We start from the raw sequence: 24936 nt of genomic DNA, 5'->3' as shown, positions 1-24936 counted from the left end.
TTACAAAATCTTCAACTTAACTGCCTTTTATTGCAAGACACATCCTAGCCAAGGTTAATATCTTATGAGTTGCTGTTAGGGCCTCGTTTCTTGCCGAAGGTTGCCACTACGTTGACGTAACGGCGATTGTACTGGATCCTCCTCTTGGCACGTCCAGTCTTTGCCTTCTTCTTCTCCTTCTTTTCAACCTTTGGAGTCTGGCCTTTCACCTTACCGGCACGGGACAAAGAACCATGGACTTTACCTGTAATTAAAAATAAATAATGATATTGTTATGATACAATAAAGTTTTATGCATACTTACCTGGCAGGTATATATATAGCTTATCCTCTTGACGCACTGGCAGAATTTCAAAAACTCGCGGCAACCGCTAGTACACTGGTAGTTCAGGTGATGGCCACCCCGTTCCCCGTGTCGCTGGTACTTGGAACTATTCCCGTTTTCCTCAGATTTTCTCTGAACCCTGTCTCCTGAGGGGAGGAGGTGGGAATTTAATTATATTATACCTGCCAGGTAAGTATGCATAAAACTTTTATTGTATCATAACAATATCATTTTTTTTTTTATGCATGACACTTACTGGCAGGTATATATATAGCTGATTGACACCTTTGGAGGTGGGTCATAGACAGCAACATCGTCATAAATTCAAAAATTAACTAAATTTTTAGAATTATTTATTAGTTCCTTACCTGCTAAGGTAGCTGACTTCGTAGGTCCTGCCTCTTAGCCTGCTAAACCTTAGTAGCTCTCAACTAGGATGTGACCTGTTTGTTGAGAAAGCTAACAAGAAGGGTCTGACAACTGGACATGACCAATTTGCTGACAGAGAACCCTAGCCCTCATTTTACCACGGGCATTCATGCTAGGAAAGTTAGTCACCTGAACCCCACACACACATACAATAATAACACTAACCAAAAAACTGAGCTGGTATTAACCTTCTCAGACAACCATACACTACCTAATTAAAATAAAAACCTAGCATGTTATTAGGTTATGGGGTGGAAACTCCTTTGCCCCAGTACTGTACCTGAGGATACATACGGGCCGGGGGGTAACGTTTGAACAATTATCAGTTGTCTTCACGTCTCTAAGGTAATGAGAGGCAAACCACAGAGTTTGTCCTCCAAAACGTCGAATCTTATAATGTCCTTGAGGGCTAAATTTTTTCCTGAATGCCTAAGGACGTAGCTACTGCTCTCACCTCATGAGCTTTTAACTTTAATCAAACCGAAGCATTCTTCCTGACAAAGCAATGAGCTTCTTTAAATGACTTCTCTTACAAAGAAAGCCATTGCGTTTTTAGACATAGGTCTAGTAGGCTCTTTAACAGAGCACCACAGAGAACTGAGTTCCCCTAATGCTTCTTGTTCTTTCTACGTAAAACCGGTAAGGCTCTTACTGGGCAAAGAACCCTTTCTTGTTCTTCTTGACCTACTAGATCAGCCAGTCCTTCATCTCAAATGATCTTGGCCACGGATGCGAAGGATTCTCATTCTTTGCTAGAACTCCTGTTGAAAAGAACAAAACTGCTTTGTTGTGCTTCCAAACCTACTTGCTTGTCAATAGCTTGCAGCTCGCTAATCCTTTTAGCTGTAGCTAAGGCTACTAAGTAAAATAGTTTTCTTCGTTTAGCTCTCGCAAAGACGAACTTGCCCATAGGTTCAAACTATCCGTCTCCAAGAATTTGAGAACGAACATCCAAATTCCAAGAAGGAGTTCTGCAAAGTCGATCCTTCTTTGTATAAAAGATCTGAGAGATCTCTAAGATCTGCGTCGTTGACAGATCTAAACCTCTGTGTCTAAACACTGCAGACAACATAACACTTATAGCCTTTAATTGTCTGATTAGCCAAAACCTAGTTTCCTTCTTCAGGTATAGAAGGAAATCTGCAATTTGTGTCACAGAGGTACTGGATGAAGAAATCTTCCGATTCTTACACCATTTACGGAAGTTCTCCCCACCACTTCGACTGGTACACTTTGATAGTCGATGGTCTTCGTGCTCTTGCAACTGCCTTCGCTGCTTCTCTAGAAAACCCCCCTCGCTCTGACAAGTCTTTCGATAGTCTGAACGCAGTCAGACCCAGAGCGAGGGTGTTCTTGTGGAACCTGTCGAAGTGGGGTTGTTTGAGAAAGATCTACTCTCGTGGGGTAAGACTTCTCGAGAATCCACTGTCCATTCCAGTACCTCTGTGAACCACGTTTGGGCCGGCCAGTATGGGGGGGGGGGGCTATAATTCAGATCAGCCTTGCTCCTCGACTTTCCCTGAATTTTTTCATTACCTTTCCTAAAATCTTGAACGGGGGTGAAAAGCGTACGCATCTAGACCCAGTCCAATCTAGTAGGAAGGCATCGACTGCGACTGCAAGCGGGTCCGGATTGGAGAACAATAGTTCGGTAACCTCTTCGTCGCTGCGGTAGCGAAAAGATCCACTACTGGGGTGCCCCAGAGCTTCCACAGTCTCTGGGCATACTTGAAGATGCAACATCCACTCCGTGAAAGCACTTGGTCCTCCGTCCCTGCTCAACAGATCCGCTCTGACGTTCTTCTCTCCTTGAATGAACCTGTGAGGCAGGGTGAACGTTTTCTCTCTGCGTACCACAGAAGAATCTCCTTCGTCAGGTTGCAAAGGGACAACGAGTGGGTTCCTCCTTGTTTTCGTATATATTGCCAGAGCTGTGGTATTGTCCGCGTTGATCTGCACCACTTTGCCGCTGATCCACGGTCCTGAACGCTTTCAGAGCCAAAGAAGATCGCCATCAGTTCCCTCCTGTTTTATGTGCCATGCCTTTCTTCCTCGTTCCAGAAGGCCTGACTCCTCCCGAGGGCCCATTGCGTCGCTCCCCAGCCTGCGTCTGACGCGTCGGAAAATAATATCCGGTCTGGGTTCCTCTGCTGGAGTGACGTACCCTCTGACAACCTCCCCGGAACTAGCCACCACTTTAATTCCTCCTTTTATCTTTGAAGGAATTGGAAACCAGGAAGGAAATCTGGTTGCGATCTTCTTGGCCAGACTTCGTTCAGAAAGAACTGTAAGGGCCTCATGTGAAGTCTCCCTAGTGAAATGAACCGCTCTACAAGAGAGTGTGCCCCAGCAGGCTCATCCACTCTCTCGCCGAGCATTGGTCTTTCAATAGGAATTCTTGCACTTTTCGCCGGCACATGTCTGCCTTTCGTGGACGGAAAAAGCCCGAAAAAAAGTGTCACTGAGGATACAGAATCCCCAAATAAACTAGCTCCTGAGAGGGGATCACACGTGACTTTTTCAGGGTTTACCATCAGGACCCCAGTTGTTGAGTAACTCCAATGTGATGTTCGTGTCCTCCAAGACATTGCTGTTTTGATTGTGCTCTTATGAGCCAATCGTCGAGGTAGTGAGAGAGACTCTGACTCCTGACAAATGAAGCCACCTTCGCCACATTCGACATCATTTTTGTAAAAATTTGAGGAGCCGTGCACAGACCGAAACAAAGGGCTTTGAATTGATAAATCCTGTCCTGGATCACGAATCTCAAATATTTCCTGGACCTTGGGTGAATTGGAATATGGAAGTACGCATCCTGAAGGTCCAGCGTTACCATCCAGTCCCCTGGTCGTACCGCTGCCAGTACTGAATCGTTCGTTTCCATCGTAAACTTGGTCTTTTCTACGAAAACAGTTTAGCTGGCTTACGTCCAGTACTGCCTCCAACCTCCTGATGACTTCGGTACTAGAAACAGACGGGTTGTAAAAACCTGGGGTATTCGTGATCCAGAACCGGTTCTATGGCCCCCTTTCCTAACATGCTGACAACCTGATGCCAAAGAGTCTCTCTCTTCTCTAAATCGATGTAATGATGACCCCTAGGGCTCTCGGAGCTGTAGCGAGAGTGGTTTTCTTGAGAAAGGGGATCTTGTACCCTTCCTTCGCTACCCTTTACAGACCAAGGATCCGCTCCTTTGCTTTGCCAGACTTCCCAGAAGTCTAAAAGTTTCCTGGCCCCCACACAAGTCTGGAGGATTCTGACTCATTGTTTGGTTGAAGTTTTGGAACCTCTTTTGGTTGGAACTCTTTTTCTCTAAATGCTGGTCGGGAAAAAGTCCTCTACCCCGAAAGGGCTGCTGTGATGTCTTTGTATCCTTTCGTCTTCTTCATTACATTAGAAGGTAAATATTTCCTTACAGGAAGACGTAAGAAAAGATCTTGAGTAGCCTTCTGAGAGGGGAGAGAGAGATGTCCTTAATGATATCCTGAGGAAGAGCTGTCCTGAAAGCGGAGAGAACATCAACTCCGTACTTTTGCGCGTTCGACACTCCTTTAGCAGCGACGAACACAAGAGATGTCTTTTCTTCAAGACGCCTGCTGTAAAAAGTGAAGCCAATTTCATTAGCTCCATCTCTCAAGGCTTTATCCATACAGGACTAATACTTCTCGACAACTCGGATTCTGACGAATCTTCCATCTCCGAAGTCCGAGCCAGGGCCCCCAACGACCAGTCAAGAAAATTAAACACCTCAAAAGTCCGATAGACACCTTGAGTAAATGGTCGAACTCTGACGAAGTCCACCACACTTTGGCTGAATGTAAAGCATGTCTACGGGAGCTGTCCACTATGTTAGAAAAGTCTCCCTGGGAGGAGCAGGAACTCCCAGGCCAAGACTTTCCCCCGTAGCATACCAAACACCAGACTTCGAAGCCAACTTGGCCGGAGGAAATGCAAAAAGAAGTCTTCCCCGATTCTCTCTTCTCCTTCAACCACTCATTTACGCGTTGAAGGCTTTCTTGGCCGAAATAGACAAAGTCATTTTCAAAAAAAAAAAAAAAAGACGATTTCTTGCTGTCTTCGTCTTCGAAAATTGCGACAAGGGCGATGGAGGACCTGAAGGTTGAAAAAATCTCCTTCAAACAAAGAAAGAAGGCACTCTGTTAGTCTCTTGTAGGTCCGAAGAAGGAGCTTCCGCATTCTTGTCCTCTTCCGCACTCTCCACAAACTTCTTCCTCCTGCGAAGAAATATCTTGAAAACCACAAGATCCTGCTGACTCTCCAAAGCGGGGGAGCGGACTCCTTATGCAGAGCCTGCTTAGAAAGCGAATGCGGCGCTGTCTCCTTATAAAACTCCTCTCTTCCTTGTCGAGAAAAAGTTATGACTTGCTGCCGCCTGCGTCCTGCGTCCTCCTGAACGTATGCGTCCACCATGCGTCCATCATTCTTCTCTTGCGTCCTGCGTCCTGCACTGCTTCGTCCTTCTTAAAGGGCATGCACTGCGTCCTGGCTCGCGTTGCACGTCCTGCGTCCTCTTGGAGGACTTAACCTGAGAGACGAGTCCTTACGTCTAACCGAAGGTTGTTCGGGGGCTTCTCCCATGATTGAACAATCACTGCCAATCTCTCCTGCATGTCCCGCAGAACTTCCTTCGTCTCCGCTTCCTTACGAGACTCCTGATGATGAGGAGATCGAGGACGCACCGGGCTAACACGGAGAGGCGAGCGAACCTGCGATCTACGCAGAGGAGTTCCTCTAAGCGGAGAACACCTCTCACCGCACCGCTAGAAACTTCCAACTGACGAGAATCCTCTTCCTTTTGATAGGGATAATTTCTTCATCCTCCGATGAAATCTCAGGGCTACTCCACCCTTCTTGGTCAACAGCCCTTTCATCCTGTGATGAGGACGGTAAAGTATGACCTCTTGAGAGGACGCGTACTTCCGCGAAACGCCTACTCCTTCCCGAGCCGAACTATCCGAAGAATAAACGGCACTTCCCAGTATCGCCTTTCCTATGGCGTACTGCAGCAGCCTGGGACATAACACAGGACTGCCTGAAGGGACGACTGATCGCGAGTCAACCCCTCTCGCCTCCCTTCGACTGTCGACATGCCTTCTCCCTTGGGTCTGGGAGCTTGACAGAGGTCTCGGTCTAGGAGCACGAGAGGGGACGATCAGGCGCCCCCGTCCACAACACTGTCACCAAACACTTCACTTCCTTTGTCTGTTAATCGTTTAATTTTGATCTCCATGGACGCAAGGGCAGCGAACACTTTCACGATTTGTGGATCAGTAGTATCCTCAGATACAGCAACTGGCGCAGGAGAAACCTGAGGGGAAGGTGCTACGTCTACATGTGAATGAGCTGGAGAAGACACATGCAAAAGATTCATTCAAAGGCTTACTCGAAGATCCCGATCTCTCACTCCTATATACAGATCTTCTAACCCGATCTTTTCTAATCTCTCAACATACTTCATAAGAGCCTTCCACTCTTTCTCATTCAGACCCTGACATTCATTGCACCTATTGTCCCACGTACATACAAACTCCCGACACTTCTTACAAATAGTATGTGGATCTACCGATGATTTCGGCAGTCTCAACCTTACACCCTTCTTTCACACAACAAACTCTAAACATACTTCCTGAATCAGACATACTAATCCAAGATCCAAACAAACAAATGCGATTGCCACTCTAACTTCGTGAATACGATACCAATATCCAGTCAGTCAACGAGCAGGAAATTCTAACAGAGAACCAACAACGATGTGCCGGTTCGGCTGGCAGAGAAATCTGAGGAAACGGGGGAACGGGAATAGTTCCAAGTACCCAGCGCCACGGGTAACGGGGTGGCCATCACCCTGACTACCAGTGTACTAGCGGTTGCCGCGAGTTTTTGAAATTCTGCCAGTGCGTCAAGAGGATAAGCTATATATATACCTGCCAGGTAAGTGTCATGCATAAAAAAAATAAAATAATCATAGATGAACTAATTACAGCAGGAAATACATTTTTATTCTTATATTTTCATATGAATAATGGGTTACTTGCAGTTGCAAGCTGATAGATGAAACAAACACTTACCTCCCTTAAGGGCAACATTCACATCAATGGCATCAGTTGTCAATGAAACCAGAGGGACTTGATCATTGTCCAGTGGAGTACCAGCAGCATATAACCTCACCTGTATAAAATATGAACAAAGCACATTATAATCCAGTAATTGTTGATTCAATTCAAAACATTTACATTTGCAAGATACAAAAACCTACCAATCAGTACTGTACTTCCTTTATTTAATTTAGCTGTTAATTATTAAAGTGGATATCACGATTCAAATGTGGGAAGAAAAAAAAAATCACCTCAGAATCTGGGAGGGATTCTGCTTCACATATGAAGGCCCTGACATCACCAACAGTCTGTTGTTCACTGATGTCCAAGACATGGGTGACTCCCGAACGCACAAAGATCTGCATTGTGAACCTGAAACGTAAAAGATGTTGTTACTGTCAAAGTATCTGTATGGATACTGAACGAGTGATGTCTAAACATTAATTTCCCTACAAAACACTAATTCTGTAGTTGGCGGAAAGTTTAGTATTTTTATCTTTTAGGTTCTACAACTGAAGAATTGGATCAATATCATGAAATTAATCCCTTCCCTTACCAATGTCTGACAAACACCACCAGTCAAGATGATCATTTTCAGTGTTCCTGATAATTCTTTAACACTATGTAGCACATATGTTTGTTTTGTTTAGTTTGATTTTGATTCTACATCATTTTCCCCATGTGTATGCGCAAGATATCTAAATATACATACAGGCAGTCCCAGGGTTACGACGGGGGGTTCCGTTCTTGAGACGCGTCGTAACCCGAAAATCGGCGTAAGCCGGAGCATCATAAAAAAATCCTAAGAAAACCTTACTTTTAATGCTTTGGGTGCATTGAAAACTATGTAAACTGCATTCTTATTGCATTTTTCATAAAAAAAACTCAAATACTGATTATTTTGCATTTTTGGTGTCATATTTCATCTGGCAGATCAGTGTTGTAGGCGTCGTAACCCTGGAAATAATTTCTGATGAATATAATTGAAAAACGCCTTAACCTCGGAACGTCGTAACCCGGGACTGCCTGTATATGTAACAAGTTTGTTTTGTACAGTTTTACATATTTATATACTATAATTATATGGACGGGAAGGGGGGGGATAAACACTTGACCAAGTTTTGTCATTTTATCTTTCATATTTTCCTTGGCATAACTACAACTTCTGCATAGCAAAAACTACATAATTCATCTAGGTAAATTATCTTTATCAATTTTTTTAGGGGAAAATGCAGTTTTTATTTTTTTTATATATACCCTCTTACGCCGGAGCCCTAAAAATCAAAACGTCTCCCGTATGCCGGGCCTGGTTTGGAGTGAGCGCGGAAGTGGAAAAATAATTTTTCAAAAAATTACAGCGCGCGTACTTTTGAAGATTAAGAGTTCATTTTTGGCTCCTTTTTTTGTCATTGCCTGAAGTTTAGAATGCACCATCAGAAAATGAAAATAATATCATTATCATATGTAAATAATGCGATATATGGTATGGTAGCGAAAAAAGAAAAATTCATACATAATTGTATTCAAATCACGCTGTGCAGAAAACGGTCAAAGATAAACAGTTACTTTTTTTTGTGTTGTATTGTACACTAAATTGCAATCATTGTGATATATAATACATTGTAAAACAATAAAAGCAACACCGGAAAAATATTATCACAAAATGATGTACGAATTCGTAACGAGCGGACGTAAAAAAATGTTATTTTCAAAAATTCACCGTAATTCTAAATATGTTCTAGAGACTTCCAATTTGTTTCAAAATTAGACAAATGATTGAATATTACGATACTGTAAGAGTTTTAGATTAGAATTGCAGATTTCGACCATTTCGGACGAGTTAAACATTTGACCGAATGGTCGAAATTTTCAATATATATATTTTTTTTTATATGGACATATTTCGAAGATGGAAAAAGCTACAACCTTCAATTATTTTTTTATTGTATTCTTCATAAATTTGCGCACATTTTGATATATGAAACTCTATAAAAAGGCTAATATGAAAAGGAGCAAATATTAGGATAATGCCATGTACGTATTTCGGAGACTTGCGGCCGCGAATCGGCGCGCGGAGTGAAGGTAAATATATTTTTCAAAAAATTTTCACCATAAAAATCACAATATTGTTTTAGAGACTTCAAATTTGTTTCAAAATGAAGAAAAATGACAGAATATTACTAGGCCGTAAGAGTTTTTAGCTTACATTGCGTTTTTGTTCAACTATTTCGGTAGAGTCAAATTTGACCGAGACGTGGTTTTTTTCTATTATCGTGATTTATATGCAAATATTTCGAAAAAAGAGAAAAGATATACCAACCTTCAATCATTTTTAGTTTGTATTCTACATGAAATAACGCACATTTTCATATATAAAACTTTATGTAACAGCTAATTTTAAATGGTGCAAACATTTCGACAATCGCAACAAAATTCTGATTTTTTCGGAAGTTACCGCGCGCGAACGTAATGTTTTTTTTTTTTTTTCATAAATTCACCATAAATCGAAATATTGTGTAGAGACTTCCAAGTCGTTGCAAAATGAAGGGTAAATGATTGAATATTACTATAATATAAGAGTTTTAGCTTACAATTGCGTTTTCGACCATTTCGGTAGAGTCAAAGTTGACCGAAAGTTGAAATTTTTGCACTTAACGTTATTTATATGAAAATATTTCAAAACAAATGATAAAGCTACAACCATGGGTTGTTTTTTGTTGTATTTTGCATGAAATTGCGCACATTTCCATATATAAAACTTTATGTAACGGCAAATTTAAAAGGGTGCAAACATTAGGGGGGTGGAACAATCGCACGAAAAAAAATTTATCGGAAGAGTTATCGCACGAACGTAAGGAAAAAGAAAAGTTTTTTTCATAAATTCACATAAATCGAAATATTGTGCTAGAGACGTCCATTTGTTGCAAAATGAAGGCAAATGATTGAATATTACTATAATGTAAGAGTTTTAGCTTACAATTGCGTTTCTCGACCATTGTTTTTTTTCTGTAGAGTCAAAGTTGACCGAAGGTTTGAAATTTTTGCACTTATCGTTATTTATAACTAAAAAAATATTTTCAAAAAACAAAACAACTTGGATAAAAAAAAAGGCTTACAATTTCCATGAAATCTTTTTTTTAGTTTGGGTTATTTTGTTCATGGAAAATTGCGCCCAAAACCCATTTTCTTTCATATTATAATTGCTTCATTGTAAAGGGATAAATTTAAATAATGGTGCAATAATTTGTTATTGGGGTCAAAAAGTGACTCCCCCCTCCCCCCCCGGGGGGAAAAAAATTTCCGAGATGTGTGGTGCATACTTTGGATACTTTTTTTAAGTTGCGTTAAGAAAGAAATTTCCGGCGCTTCGGCGCGTCCTCTGCGTAGCGGAAATTTTTGTGTTTAAAACAAAACAAACGCCTTGAATCCGTTGAAAAAACTTCCCCTAAGCATCCCCCCAAAGGGGGCGCGGTGATTACAAAAGGTTTTCGGCTGGTCGGGGGCCTATTTAAAAGTATTTTTCCCCCGAATTTTTTAAAAAAAAATACCGTTTTTTGTTTTGAAGCCGACGTATGATTACGGGGTTTTGCCCAATCGGCATGTTTAACGGGAGGACCATTTTTGGGGGGGGGGGGGGGGTGGGGGGGACTCGACGGTTTTTAATTTACGTCCAACTCGGCGTAAAGGGACGGGTTAAATGTAAAAAACATATTTATCCTTTGAAAAAATTTGTCGGAGGTGGTTTTGGGGGGATATTTTGTTTAAATTTTTGTCTTCAAAAAAAAAACAAAAAAAGGTATGACCAGTAAGTCCTCCGGGTTTACGCTTGGTTTCTCGGGGGGACCCTTAACGGATGGGGTTTTCGTGGTTTCACGGACGCGCCCCCATATGAAAAAAATTAATTAAAAAAATATAGATTTTTGCGGTCGTTTCCGGTTCTTACTGCGGGGTTTTGGTTTAGGCGGGTCTAAAAGGCAACGTAAAAAAAAACAAAAAAACAGCGGAAACCTAGTTTTCCAGGCGGCCCCAACCGGCGGGACGGGAAGGAATACGTGCTTTCTTGTTGTGGGGGGATAGGGGAGGGAAACTGGGCGTCAGCTTATCGCTACGACCTCAAGGGTCCTCCGCCCCCACAACGCCAATTTTTGGTTTGTTTTGTTTACACTGCCCTCTCCTTTTCCCTCCTCGGGTTGTTGTATCCGTTTTTTGTAAACTTTTTTTTGGCTCCTTTGTTATGGCTCCCAAAGCGGGCAATAGGTCGGACTCTTCTTGGATGGTAGTTGGCATCGCTAAGAAAAGGGAAAGGCCTCCCACCAATGGAAATTTTCAAAGAGTGGGGGACATTATAAACAAAGCGAATCTGGAGGAAAGGGGAGGGGGGGGAAAAACGGCCAACAAACAAAAACATTGGGGCCCGCTGGTCTTGGGGGGCCTTAAGCCGGTTTGTTTCCGGGGGACCGTTGCTGACCCATTTATCAAAAGATAAAGGAGCGCGATCCGGTTTGGGGAACATTGTGAAAGGGGGAAACATCTTGCTCCTATGAAATAAGGACAGTTGATAACTAAAGCCAAGCGTAAGTTGGTGGTTTTCTAATAAATTGAAATGGAACAGGGTTAATTGGGTGCTTTTTGTTTGGTGGAAGGGGGGACCAATGTTCCTTCCCAGTACTTTAGGTATTGTTTTTCTGCCCTCCCCACCTCAAGGGGGAAATTTCAATTTCTGGGGGCCCTCAGGCATTCCTCCTCAGCAACTTTTCTGGAGGGTTCTTTTTCTCTTTCAACTTAAAACCTCCCCCCAGGGTTCTCTCCCAGGCCCGACCGGCAAAGCTTTCCTCCTTCCAGGTTGTTTGCAAAACGGGCCAACTTCAAAAACTAAATAAAAAGGTAAAGGAAAATTGTTCCTGTCGGTTGTTATTGATAAGGTTTTATTTTAATTTAAAATGTTCAATGTTTTTGGTCTTTTTTCAATGGTTCCGACTTACGCTGAAAACTGGGAAAAAAAAATCGTGTTACGATTGCATCGTAAGGAACACGGGTATCTTGACGTTCGTAAAAACTTCGGATGGGACCCCCCCCTGTTAAATTATATAGGGGGGGAGTTTTCTGTTTGTCCATATTGGCAATGGGGTGGGGACTGGCCAACTTTTCTTTAAACCTGGAAAACCCAAAATTTTTCTTTAAATTTTTTGCATATTTTTCCCTTTTGCAGGGCACTTTTTTGCATTTTTCAAAAGACTAAGTAATTTGTTCTTGGTTTTTTATTGGATTGGTAATTTACCAACCCAACCCGACCCTGGAAAATGTTTATTGCAACATATTTTTGGGGGGTAGGAAAAAGTTGCTTTCTTATTTCATTTACTTTTCCACCCTCTACATAAAATTTATTTTTTGGGGTTTTGGAGGGAAGTTTTTTCTTGTGCCCTTTCTATTTTAAAAATGTTCAGTCTGCTTTGACCAGAATGAAATAAACAAAAACATTTTGAAGTCTACCCTAAGGAAAATGCAAGAAAACAAAAACTGTCCCAGAGCTATGCTTTACAATAAGTCTAATATACATTTGGGGGTGGGACTGGCCCACTTTATTCCTTATAGGAAAAATGGGGGAAAGTTTTTAAAACTTTATCCCCCCAAAGGCATATTTTACTTGCCTTTTTGTTCTTTTTGTTTTCTGGTATTTACCCTCACTGCTTTTAATATGGAATTTGGTACCAGGGATAATTGGTGCCCCGGGTGGCCAGTGAATTTGCGCATGGTGTCCCAAATTTCCAAGGGGTGGAAAAACTTTTTTTGCTAAAATCATTTCTTACTTGTAATTTAATGTGACCAGGGACGTTCCGGCTTTTAGGGCGGGTGGGACCAGGTCCCTTGCCATTTCTTCAAAGGTTTGTTTAAGCAAAATGTACCCCCTCCGCCCTTTCTGTAAGTTTTGCCTTTTGAGGGAGTTTTTGGACCCACCGCTTTTTTTGTGCTGCCAAAAACCCCAAAAACTCCTCCCAAATTTTTAAATGGTCGGAATAGTGGCTGAAAATTGTTTAATTTTTTTCCCCATTTTCGGCTAGCTGGTAAACTTCTATTCGGTTCTTCTCCGGGGGGGGACAAGGCTGCAAAATTTAAACCTTACGGATTGATTTTGGGCCGTTTTAACCAAAGAGGGATCGCGACCTTTTGGTATTTTCCTTATCCCAACCAGTTGAATTTTCACAGTAAACCAAGAGCAACGGTTAATTTCTGGGTGTATTTTTCAAAACATTTTCCTCTTTGAATCCTCCTCCTTCGGAAAAGGAAAGTTCTTTTTTCCAGGGCGGGTGGGGGGTGGGACTATTCGGAATCTTTCTTGGTACCTCTGTTTTATATACCAATTTGGTATTTCTGTAAAAAATAAAGCATTCCCGCATTTTTCATTTTCGGGTCCCCGTTGAAAATACAAAAAAGCCACCAGGAATTTGGGGGACGTTCAAATTGAAATTTTTATTTTTTTGGGCTGGGGGGGTTGTTTGGTTTGGTTTACAAAGGGCCCGGGCCCGGGTGGGGGTTAATTTTACAGTCGTTCCTTTTCCCGGAGTTAAATATTGTTTAAAATTTTAAAAATCCTTTTTTCAGGGGGAAAAGGTAAAAAAAACTTGCATAGAAAAACCATGAATAAAAAACCGGCAAACCTGCCACCATAGGTCTATTTGTGTCGTCGCCAGAAATTAGTTAATTTAATATCTACCCTTACACTTTTTTGGAAAGTGGGGAGGTCTTCCATAGATGTCTATGGCCTTTTACTTTTTTTCGACGCTCGTTTTTAAACGGCCTGGAAAAAAACATTTGGTTTTTTTTTTCTACGAAAACAAACTAATGTAGTTAATTTCTCGGGGTTCAATGCTTGTTTTCCACTGTTGCCATTTTTTCTTGGCATGTTTTACTGATTATGCCTGAGGCAGTAAAACCCAAAGGGTTCGGGCCAACCCATGCTCAAAGTCACTTGCCGTTACCAATATTTCTAACAAAAAGGCGATCCCGGGGGTGTACAGGGGGGGCTTTGGCCCGTACCAATATCCACAGTTTCGTTAAATGGATTTTTTCCCATTTCCCTTCGGGTTATTTTGCGCAATTTGCCTTTCAAACATCGTTTATACCACTTGGGGAAAAATTATTTTGTCCTATTACTTTTTAGTGTTGCTTGATGATTTGGGCGGTTGGTGCGGTTTTTTAATTGTTGGGGTCCCAATTACTTTTTACTAACCAAAACCCTTACATTTTCTTTATGGGGGGACCCCCTTTTGGGATTTATGTTTCCAGGAAAGAGGAGGATTGGCATAAAGGGGGAAAAACAAAAGGCTAATACCCCATTTATCAAGTAACAAAAACTGAAAAGTAAAAAAAAAACTTCGTACTAAAAAAACCTAACCTGAGATAAGCTGTGGTTAACTTGAAGCTGGGGTGATCTGGCCAGACGAAAGGAAATCTTTTCCCACTTTTACCAAAAAAATGCATTCCCAATTAACAAACCAACTTGCCCAACATTGGGCAGTTTAAGCACTCCCAAGTATCCGCCCAAGGGTTAACCAAATTTAGCCCAATTAGTTTTTAAAGGGGGGGCAATTACAGGGTTTATGGTCAAACGGGAAAAAAATAGGTAGTAGTAAAATAAAACTTAACCTTACTTAACGCGGGGAAACCCTTGATTCCGCTGTGGACAAGTTTTGCCGGAACCAGAAAAGGGAGTTTTTACTGCATTTTATTTTTTTTAGGGGGGTGGGGGGTGGGGGAGGGGTTGGTTCTTTTTGTGCCCCCCCAGGTCATAGGGGGACCAACCTCCAACCCTAAATCTTAGAATTAGGGTAAAGGATTCTACCCAACTGGTTAATTTCTAGGTAATAAGCCTCTTGCAAACGTTTTTTACTTTGCAAGAAAAAAACGGGTCCCAAACCCCGTGAATACGGAAAAAAGCCCCACTATGGGATTGGGGGCGTCTTAAAGGGTATTTTCCACTTCTATTTTAATTTTAATACCGAGGGCTTCTTGGGGGTTAATTTTGTACAGGTTTCCCAACCCCCCTTCCCCCTAAAAATAAAAACGGGATACCTTTCCCTTAATTGGACTTCAAAAACCCCCATCTAGGGAAAAAACTGTAATTTTTCCAAATTAAATACCCAAGAATCCCACAGTGTTACTTTACCCTAGGATCTACCCAAAATTCTGGTTTTAGCTCGGGGAACTTGGTTTGGATAGGGTAAATAAAAAAACACTTTCCCCAATTTAAAGCAGGGCCACGGGCAGGGGGCCCAGGCTACCACCTCAGTTGCCAAGGAGCCCACCCCTCCGAAAAAAAAAAGTTGACATTATAAAACCGCGTCCTGGGACACCCGGTGAGGGGAATGGGCATTTTCAGTCCCGCGGGGGGGGGGGGAACTTGGTTGTTTGGTTTTGAGGAAAAAAAGGGAGGGCTAAAAAAGAACCTCTTACTCTCCCTTTGCGGGAAAGTAAAAAAAAAAGTAGTTTTCCTTTTTTTTCCCCAAAGTTAGAAAATTAAAGGCCAAAAATTTTAAATATTTAAAACAGAATTTTAAACAAGAAGGGGTTTACTGGGGAAAAAAAATGGGCAGCCCCAAACGGGCAGTGGAAACTTTCCTCCCCCACCAAAACCAAAACGCTTTTAGGAAACTTTTTTACTTGACAAACTAAAAAAATTTTGTTTCGGCGGAGATTGACGGTTCCCATCTTCGATGTTTTTTTTTTACGGAGGTAGCTTTTGTGTTTCAATAAACCCTTAACCAATTTCCTGTGATAAATCCGGCACCACCAACACTTTGTACCCCAACAGGGACGGCTGGAGCACTTTTAATCCACAAAACAATCGAAACAACGAGTTTCTCATTTCAACAACAAGCCAGGGGCGTTAAAACAAGGCTTGTTGGGGTAGGAAAAGATTGACGAAGGAAATGCGGTTCTCATTTGGCTTAATTTTTTAAATAAGTAGGTAAAACAATCAATTTTTATTTTTACATATTTATGATGGATTCTAAAATTTTTGGAAAATATTTCGTTATTGGGAAAAACAAAGTTAAAAAAACTTCGGCCCTCTGACTTTTTGTTCAATTTAAAAAGTAATTTATTTTTTTCCCTTGGGGGGGAATTAGGGAACACGTTTCCTTTCCAAGGTTTGTCCTGTCTGTATTATTTCTTGACGGTCACGGGGCAATCTTGGTGGGGGGGGGGCGGGGGGGGGTTTGGGGGGGACCTTTCGTAAAAAACCTTTATTGTAAATAATTGCTAATAACTTCAAACTGTTCATTGCAGAAACCCAAGGTTTACCAGTTTATTCCGGGGTGCAGATTGTTTATCAAGCTATTACATGGTTAATTGTTATTAATTCGTAAATGCGCAATGATATATTCTTTATTATTTTACACCTTTTTTGGCTATTATGAACGATGTTTTTTACTTTGCTGGGGGATTACAATCGGCCGGTTATCTTTGTGTTGAACGCCCAATTCGGTTTTTCCGGGGTCCATTGGGGCCTCTGGGGGTCTGGTTTTCGGCCAACCATAAGGAAAATTATTGGGGGGGGTGGGGCCCCAGGAAAATTTGCCCAATGACCAGAAAAGTCTTTTTTAAAAGTTAAAAAGGAAAAGGTTAAGCATTGAGGGGTGGGCATATTGATTTTTTGGGTTTTGGGGGACTGAGTAAAAATTTACAAAATTTATTTTTCAAATTAAGCTAAGCTTGTAAAAAAACAAAATAACTTGGTTATAAAAAAACAAAAAAAAAAAAAAACTTGATTTGACAAAACTCGAAGGGCAAAGGCATTGTTCTAAACTATGGGTTTTCCCAGAGGGAATCCAAGTTGCAAGGCCACCACGGTTTTTGGGGGGCCTAAAAATAAACCAAACCCTATTTTTCCTTGTAACGGAACCAACACACTGCGTAACAAGAAAAAACGGAGATTTTTTGCTATAGTGCATTACACCCCAGTGCCGCAAATTTAATTTAAAAAGGGGGTCAAGGTTATCGTGAAAAATCCCACTAATCGTAAAGAATAAACGGGGGGGGGGGGGGACCCACCTTGGGGTCCTTGTTTACCAAGGAGGACAAAAACAAAACCAACAAACTCCCATTTATGGCCAGAAATGGGATACGGAAAAGCCCAACGCGTTTAACTAAAGCTCCACCTTACCCCCTCCTCCCCCCCCTCGTCCCCCCCACCCCCCCCCCCCCCCCCCGCCCCCCCCCCCCCTCCGCACCGGCCAAAATTCCCCTTTTTTTTTCTTTCCTTTCGTTTTCCCTCCTCCTCCTTTCCTTTTTTCTATCTGCTCTCCTCTGGTTTTGCCCATTCCGGGTATGTTTGTTGGGGGGAAAAAACCCTCCCAAACTGGGTGGGGTTTAAAGGGGATCTAACACCACAAAAAACGTTTTGTTGGAAATTGGAGGTTGAAAAAATTTAGGGGCTATTGGATTGGGGAAGTAGTTAATATACATTAAATCAATTCAAAAGCAATTTTATTGCATTATTGCCAAATTTACCTTATGACAAACTAGTAAATTCATGGGGAAAAAAAAAACACAGTTTTATTAAATAATTTGGTAACGGGCGTTTTATGTTGTGAAGGGCACTTCCCCCAAACTAACTGTGGGCAAACGAATGGGACTTTTTGCCCCCATTCTTAAGCATGCAAAACCATTTAAACGCATTGCCAAACACATTAAAAAGGGTTTTAACATTTATTTCTGGCCATTATTTTTACGATTTATTTTAAGGGGAAATTTCCAAAAAAATACTAATAAAGGGACTGGAAAAAATCAACTGAATAAAAAAAAGTGCTAGCAAAAAAACAAAAAAAAGCCCAAAAAAAAAAAAAAAAAAAAACAAAAAAAAAAAAAAAACGTAGTCGTTTCATCTATGGCCACTTTTCCGTAGTTCGTTCCCTCTATGGGTTTTTTTTCGGCAGCACGGATGTACCGGAAACGTTTAAGAAAACGTTAGAAAACAACATTTTGCATTTTCCCTCTTAACCATTCCTAACGTTAAAGGAAAAATATCTGTTAATTTTTTAAGGGGTGGTTAAACAATTTGGTTGCCTTTAAAAAAAAGGGAATAATATACATTGGAATTAAACTCAAAATTTTTTTTAAAATTAAAAACCAAACAATTGTAAATTTTAAAACTAAATAACTCGAGTAAAAGTAAACAGTTTAGGGAAATGAAAAACTTTGCCAAAGTTTCGGGTCGGTTCTTGTCGCTTCGTCTGGGTCGTCGTTTCTGTCGTTTGTCAATTGGTTGGTTTTATTGGGCTGGGCGGTGCGCTGCTTAGAAACCAGGGGAAAACGGCATCAACGGGGTTTTAAATTTAAAAAGTTGCAAATGTGGAGTTGAAACTGAGGACCAAAAATGTGTTGAATTAATTAAAATAATCAAATTCAAAGAAAGGCCACTTGGTGGAGTTTTGCAGTTGTGATGGCAGTTAAGGACCCTAAAAACCCAAAAAAAACCGGCCCCCGATTACAAGGTAAGAATGGGAAAATTCAAGGGTTTGCCCCAAACCTAAAATAACCCCGGGAATAAAAACCCAAGTTTTTCATAACTTTTTTTCCAATAAAATTATTACGGGGCAACAAAAAAATTGTTGGTTTTATTGTGCTTGGATTTAACAACAAAAAACTGGCAAATCTTGAGTAAAAAGATCAATAAAACGTTTACTAAACCATTACGCTAAAAAACCCAATTGTTTCAAAATGGAGTGCTGGGGAAGGCTGGGGCTGGGGAAAACAGAATTGGTGTTCCGTTTTCCAATTATGAGTGAAGAACCGAATCCATTTTGAAAAAAACCAAACGTTAGCCAGCCATATTGGTATTTCAAAAACTTTTGTGCCCTTTTTGAAAAACCATTTTTTTATTTTACGAAGGAAGGCCTTTCACATGGGCTTATTTTTTTTAGTTGCGTTATGGGGCTTTTCCATAATAAATCACCAATTTATTTTGTTGGGGGGGACGCGAAAAAACTTTTTCAGTTCTTTTTAAACAATGGGTTATTGCTTAGGAGTTGGCAAATTTCGTATTCATGTTTTCAACCAATTAAATTATTTCGAGTGAAATAAGGGGGAACCCTCCCACCGTGATGGAGGGTTGGGGCCTGAAAAAAAAACTTGATGTTTGGTTTTCCCCCCTAATAGAAAAGGTTAATGGCCCGCGCGCCGGCGCTTTTTCCCGCCGCCCCTTTTACGGGGTACGACCGGGAAAAAACTTCGGTCCCAATGGTTTGGACCCACTGGGCTTAGTTTACAATTTTCTTCCAGGTAGTTTACAAAAAAATCTATTTTCCCAAAGGTAATTTAACCCCATGGGCAGGTTCTTTTTGCCTACCACTCTGTTTTTTCTCCATCTGTCCCCCATCTGGCCCAGTGGTTGGGTTTTTTTTTGGCATGGGTAAAACCACATACTGGCGTCCCCGGGCTTTTTAAATACTTACGGCTGTGTAAAGGTTTTTAAGGGTAAATTGAAAGGGCTTTTAATTCTGGTTGTTACCATTTTGGGCAAATTGAAACAGTTTTTTATTAAATTTACTGTATTGCAAATTTACACCGTTAATATTCGAAACGGGAAAACTAGGATATTATTTTTAAAGCCCAGGAAGCAGTGTTACCATACGCAAACACCACCGACGGATGGACAGATGGAAAAAACAGAGTATAGTTATACCCATCCACCTCCACAGGGTTTTTACCAAACAGCACTCTCAAAGAGGCCATTTAGCAAATAACTGGTGGCTATGGAGCAAAATGGGGCGCGGTACCAGTGAAAAGTCCCCACCCCTTAAAAGCAAAAATAATATTCCTGGAGATTTACGTACCACCTGAAACAAGCAAAACTAAATAATGGTAGAATACATCAGAAGTGCACGGAGTACAAGGTTAGGGCTCGTTGGGTGATGGGTAGGCTACCTCTGAAATGGCCCCTAGCCTAGCCTAACAGTGACCCTGACCCATTGCTCTGCATTCGTTCCCTAATTAATAAAATCTTACGAAAATATAGGCTACATTTATCGCTAAAATAACAACAGACAAATGGTCGCGAATTGGCCAAGCTGATGCAACTGCCCTATCGCAAGGAACGACAGACAAAGATCAAATACTAACATGAGGGTAGCTTATTTTACCATTAAATTAACCATAATTAACAAGGAGAATGAAAATACGATTATGAATGACTTCCAAAAAACGACAAACCCATTTAGATAAAAAAAACGAAGAAATTGCAGAAAAATTGTCGGAAGGCGAAAACTCGACACACACGTGAACTGGTCCTCATAAAAAGCACTTACGTCTAGCGCACCGTCTCAAGCGTCAACCAGAACGTCGTCAATTATATCCCTAAGGCTTTAACAACAATTCCACACTAAAATAAACTACGACCAGCATATATAACACTCACAAAATCGCAGCATTTTAAAGGAATTTGGGGGTCTTACCAAGTCTAGAGACAGTAGGACTCGAAGAGGTTGTTTTGGTGGTGCGCAACGTGAAAATGGACGAGCCGTCTCGATGGTTCTTTTTTCACAATGATCGATGATGTTGAAATATTACAGAACACTCTACTTGTAACGATACGTAACTTCATGTGATGAAATTTAATCAAATTCAGATTCAGAAACAATTCAGTTTTATTGTTATAAGGATTGACAAATAACAACAAAACTTTAACCATATCGAGTGTAGTACCATGACAAGCATAGCTTGCCATTGCCATTTTATTTTTAAGTCAATCAGTAGTGTCTCTAGTTAAATGTATATAACAGGAGCTTCACGACCGTTAAACCACGTCAAAGTCTACGCCAAATTCAATTCGAACTCGTCTGGTCTCATCCTCTGTTAACCTTATCTTGAATGGGCATTGAAAAACCAGCATCTATATAGATGTACTGTAATCGCGTATAAAAACACACTTCCATTTTTTTTATTGGAGGATGAAGTGTTCTTTTCTTAAAGTAGTCAGCACTTGGACTATACAGTTCTTTGGTTAAAAAAATAATGAAAAAATGCATTATAAAAAATAACTGTTTGATATGTTCATTTTGCAAAAGGTACCCTGTCTTTTTAAAGATAAATAGGAGCAGCCCACATGAATCTCCTCCAACGATCTTTCCAAGCCTATATTGAATTGCTTTCTAAAGACAAGGAGTGACTCGAAAAAACAGGTAAAGGCAAAAATATTTCTGAGCTTTCTGCAATATTTTAAGACTAGTTTGATGCTGTAATTTTTGTACAATGAGCCCCAAAGCAAAGTGGGATGGTCAGAAACAAGGTTATGTTACCTCAATAATTTATGCATGAAAGAGATAAACTGATAATAAGTGCTAAATCTGTACAAGGCTTGGTTTAACGGCAAGTGATGCGACCCTTTCTCAAATTTCAAAACCTGGGTTTTTCATGCTACGTTGCCATGAGAAATGTGAAATTAATTTACATGACACTTCTAATGAGTTAGTGAAATGCAATATTCAGTGAAATTTTACCAGCCTACAAAAATCCTTACATACCAAGTATAGGACAACAACGTCTAAATAACAGTAGAACAGAAATTTTAGATAAAGCAGATCCGTCAGTTTGGCACCACAGATAGAAATGTAAACAAAACACTGAAAGCTTTTTCGTTCCTCTCTTTTGGAAGGTCTGTTGTGATCTCGGTTGCTAAAGGAATTAAATATCTTATTTTATTTTTACTGAGACTGTATAAATCCCTAACAGATCAGAGCCGGCCATAATATATAAGCTGGAATACATTGTACGCTTACAGTTATACATTAAGTATAAAGAAATACCTTTTTCAGATATCAGATATCCACAACTTGAGGACCAAAGGCTAGAATAAAACGACACAGTATTTATGTATGTATGTATGTGTTCAATTTATCAACCCACTGAATTATTCTTCCCCTGTTTTGATGAAATATTCTGATCTGTCTGTTTATCTACCTATAAGTAGGGGGATACAGAGGAGAAAACTTTTTTGAGTGTAAAGCAAAATGAATTTTTGATTTACAGAAAAATTATCAGGAAAAGACAATTAAAAAGAGGAGACAGCAATTGGTTTTAGATATTCGTAGCTGTCACAACTTTCACATGATTGCAGAGTTGATCGATTTAAAAATGGCGTTTTTGATGGTTTAAAAGTAATAAGATAATTTTCCTAGGCCCATGTCCAACGCTACCAGAAATAAATTCGTCATTCTTCAGTTAACCACGCAGAAATCTCAGCGAGTCTTAGTGAGTCAAAATAGTAGCAGTAACAAAAAAGAAAAAAAAAGCCCTTTGACCTGTAAATTTGTCTACAGTGGTTCGTAACCGTACTTCCTTAAACAATAAATGCCCCACAAAAAGTTTTACTCTTCGGTCGATCTAGACCGTGGACTTTTCCAATTCTCAGAGACATTAAATATGCAGTTAGTGACACAAAACTTTTGCCGGGGATGATAAAAGATTATTCGCATCCTGAATATTCCTGAAATTTAACCTATCTTGGAGAAAACCACCAAATTCTCTTTTATTTTATATATAAAAAATAAAGTTTTGGTATCTCATGTCAAACCTGATTCCTGGTTGGCTCTTGACGGACCATACAGGACGCAAGAAGGATCGTCTAGCAATCAATCAGCAACTCGAGGGCAATCCATCCTTCAGTTGCTATTTTCAACTCGACATATAGGTCTAGGGCAGTTCGCTCGGCGGCTGTAGCGCAGTTGCAGTTTGGTTTTGACTTTGTTGGGTAAGCTCTGTCTTCTCTTTTTCCACGATAAGTCTGATATATATGTATATATACTGATAATATATATATATATAGATATATATATATCTCCTTTCTAATATATATCTATATATAGATAGTATGTGTGTGTTGCCGCTACACATGTAATACGCTGGTATAATATATATATGACATGCATGCTACGAATACACTTAAATATATGTGTCTGTGTGTACTTTATGTATCATAGCAAGAATAGTTTAGTATGCAACAAAATACCTTAACGTTTCGCAAAGTGTAGATTTCATTTTTGTGTTACCTGCTCTGTTTCAGATTAATGCAACACACTGAAGTCACCGTTGCCATGGATATTTGTTTCAATAAACATTTTAGAAGCTGGTTTTCTGTCTAATTTTTCTTCGTTAATACAAGTGCAAAATTTTCTGTATATTTTAAAATGGAAGGTGCTAACCCTCAACAAAAGGCAAAATATAGGCAGCTGTCTTTCCTAAGATTTCATTCTAAGGTTCATAAGAGGTGGCCGTTATCAGGAATTACCTAACAGAAGAGACTGATAACGAAAACAATAATTTTGTTTTTCTTCACTGCATTGTTTATTCATGGTACGATATAATAAGTGGGTCCACGAATCGTTGTTCAGCGTGTCATTAACTTTTGCAGTAAACGCGTCACTTTTTATTAATCTTTTTTTAAGAGAAAGAAAACGCGTATAGCCACTTATCTATCGTCGTATTTATACTTCTTTCCTTCGCTTTATTTTACAACTTGGGAAAACGACTTAACCCGACGTTTGATTCGATGAATTTATAGGTCTATAGACTTGTTGGTCTATCACAGTGGGTCCTGGTCTAGCAGCGCTCTTTGATTGAAGCTAAAATCGTGCCATTTGTAGGCCTATATATAATAAGTTTGACAAGAGACGATGCTAGAGATGTGGACGCCTCATCAGTCATTGAGCAGAGCTGTTGATTATAAATGAGTAATCAGATACTAACGGCAATCATTATCTCGATTATTTTCTAAAGATATAGCCGAGTAAGATGTGTAAGCTCCAGCGTATGACAAGTTTTCTGCAGACTTTTGACATTTATCTATGGAAGTTTTCCATAGAGCGATTAATTTACCTAGTTCTTTACTCAGTACCAATGAAAATGAATGATTTCAGTGTGTTATCTTAATATGTAAGCATAACCTGCCTGGGAATAGTACCAATATATATATATATATATATATATATATATGTATATTATATATATATATATATACACCTTTTTAATGGAAATGTGAAAACATTTTGCTTCTTTGCTGCAGGTGATGGTCAAGATTCATCCCTCTACTGGGCAGTTATGTCAGGACGTTATCTTGCAGCTGTCACCTCCCTGATCGCTGTAGTATCATTAGGCAAGTAATTCGCTAATCATATTTCCAGCGATCTCGTTTTTACATACTCCAATGAATCTCATGCACCGAAAAAGATAGATAGATCGATAGTTAGAAAAGTTGAAGAGATAGAAAACGCAAATAGATAAGGAGAGTGTTGCCACTTATCTGTCATCGTATTTACACTTTATTCTGTTTGCTTTATCGTACAATTTTGGAGAACAGTTTGACCCGACGAACTTTCAGAAATAATACGATCTCGATTTGATTTAAATCATGGCTAAAATGTTGGGATTTTATGGTTTAATGATTTGAAGGAAGTCGAAGTGTCATCTGAAAAAAATCTTTATGCAAATAATGATACTGTTTTAAGGAAAAATGATAATTTACCCTTGAATGCTTTCGTAGTCTTTTAATATGAATTCATCATGATTTAGTTGAATTAATATAAAGATTTTTTTTTTTTTTACTTTTTTGGTAACCCTAAGATCTTCCTCAATTCAACTACATTGCCACAACACACACACAGATATATATATATATATATATATATATATATATATATATATATATATATATATATATATATATATATATATATATATATATATCATATATATATATATATATATGTATATATATATATATAATATATATATGTTTTTATTCTATATAAATTATAGTCCTATGCATTGTATTCAGAGAGGTTAATGATGAGGCCCACTTATAAATTTTCTTCGTCAATATTGTAATATGTAAGTGAGCCCTATATATATAGATTATATTGCTTTTTCATTCTATATAAATTATAGTCCTATGCATTGTATTCAGAGAGATTAATGATGAAGGCAATATTAAATTTTCTTCGTAATTTTATAGGTATTGTGCATTCCCGTACTCAAACTTAGAATTATAAACTCATCTTGTTCGCGCACAGGTTT

At 39.7% G+C, this 24936-nt stretch overlaps 1 protein-coding gene across 1 annotated transcript; it reads right to left on the bottom strand.

The window, feature by feature from the left end:
• Nucleotides 1-10: 10 nt before the first annotated feature.
• Nucleotides 11-20475, bottom strand: LOC135196441 (ubiquitin-like FUBI-ribosomal protein eS30 fusion protein). The gene is made up of 4 exons (XM_064223277.1): nucleotides 20322-20475; nucleotides 7122-7242; nucleotides 6844-6943; nucleotides 11-244 (listed from the first exon to the last, which is right to left on the bottom strand). The coding sequence occupies exons 2-4, from the start codon at nucleotides 7233-7235 to the stop codon at nucleotides 63-65; spliced, it is 396 nt and encodes a 131-aa protein (XP_064079347.1). The 5' UTR covers nucleotides 7236-7242; nucleotides 20322-20475; the 3' UTR covers nucleotides 11-62.
• Between the last annotated feature and the right edge of the window lie 4461 nt (nucleotides 20476-24936).

The sequence above is a fragment of the Macrobrachium nipponense genome, chromosome 17, assembly GCF_015104395.2.
Source record: "Macrobrachium nipponense isolate FS-2020 chromosome 17, ASM1510439v2, whole genome shotgun sequence".
Taxonomy (NCBI): Eukaryota; Metazoa; Arthropoda; class Malacostraca; order Decapoda; family Palaemonidae; genus Macrobrachium; species Macrobrachium nipponense.
This window is presented reverse-complemented; position numbering and strand designations above follow the sequence as displayed.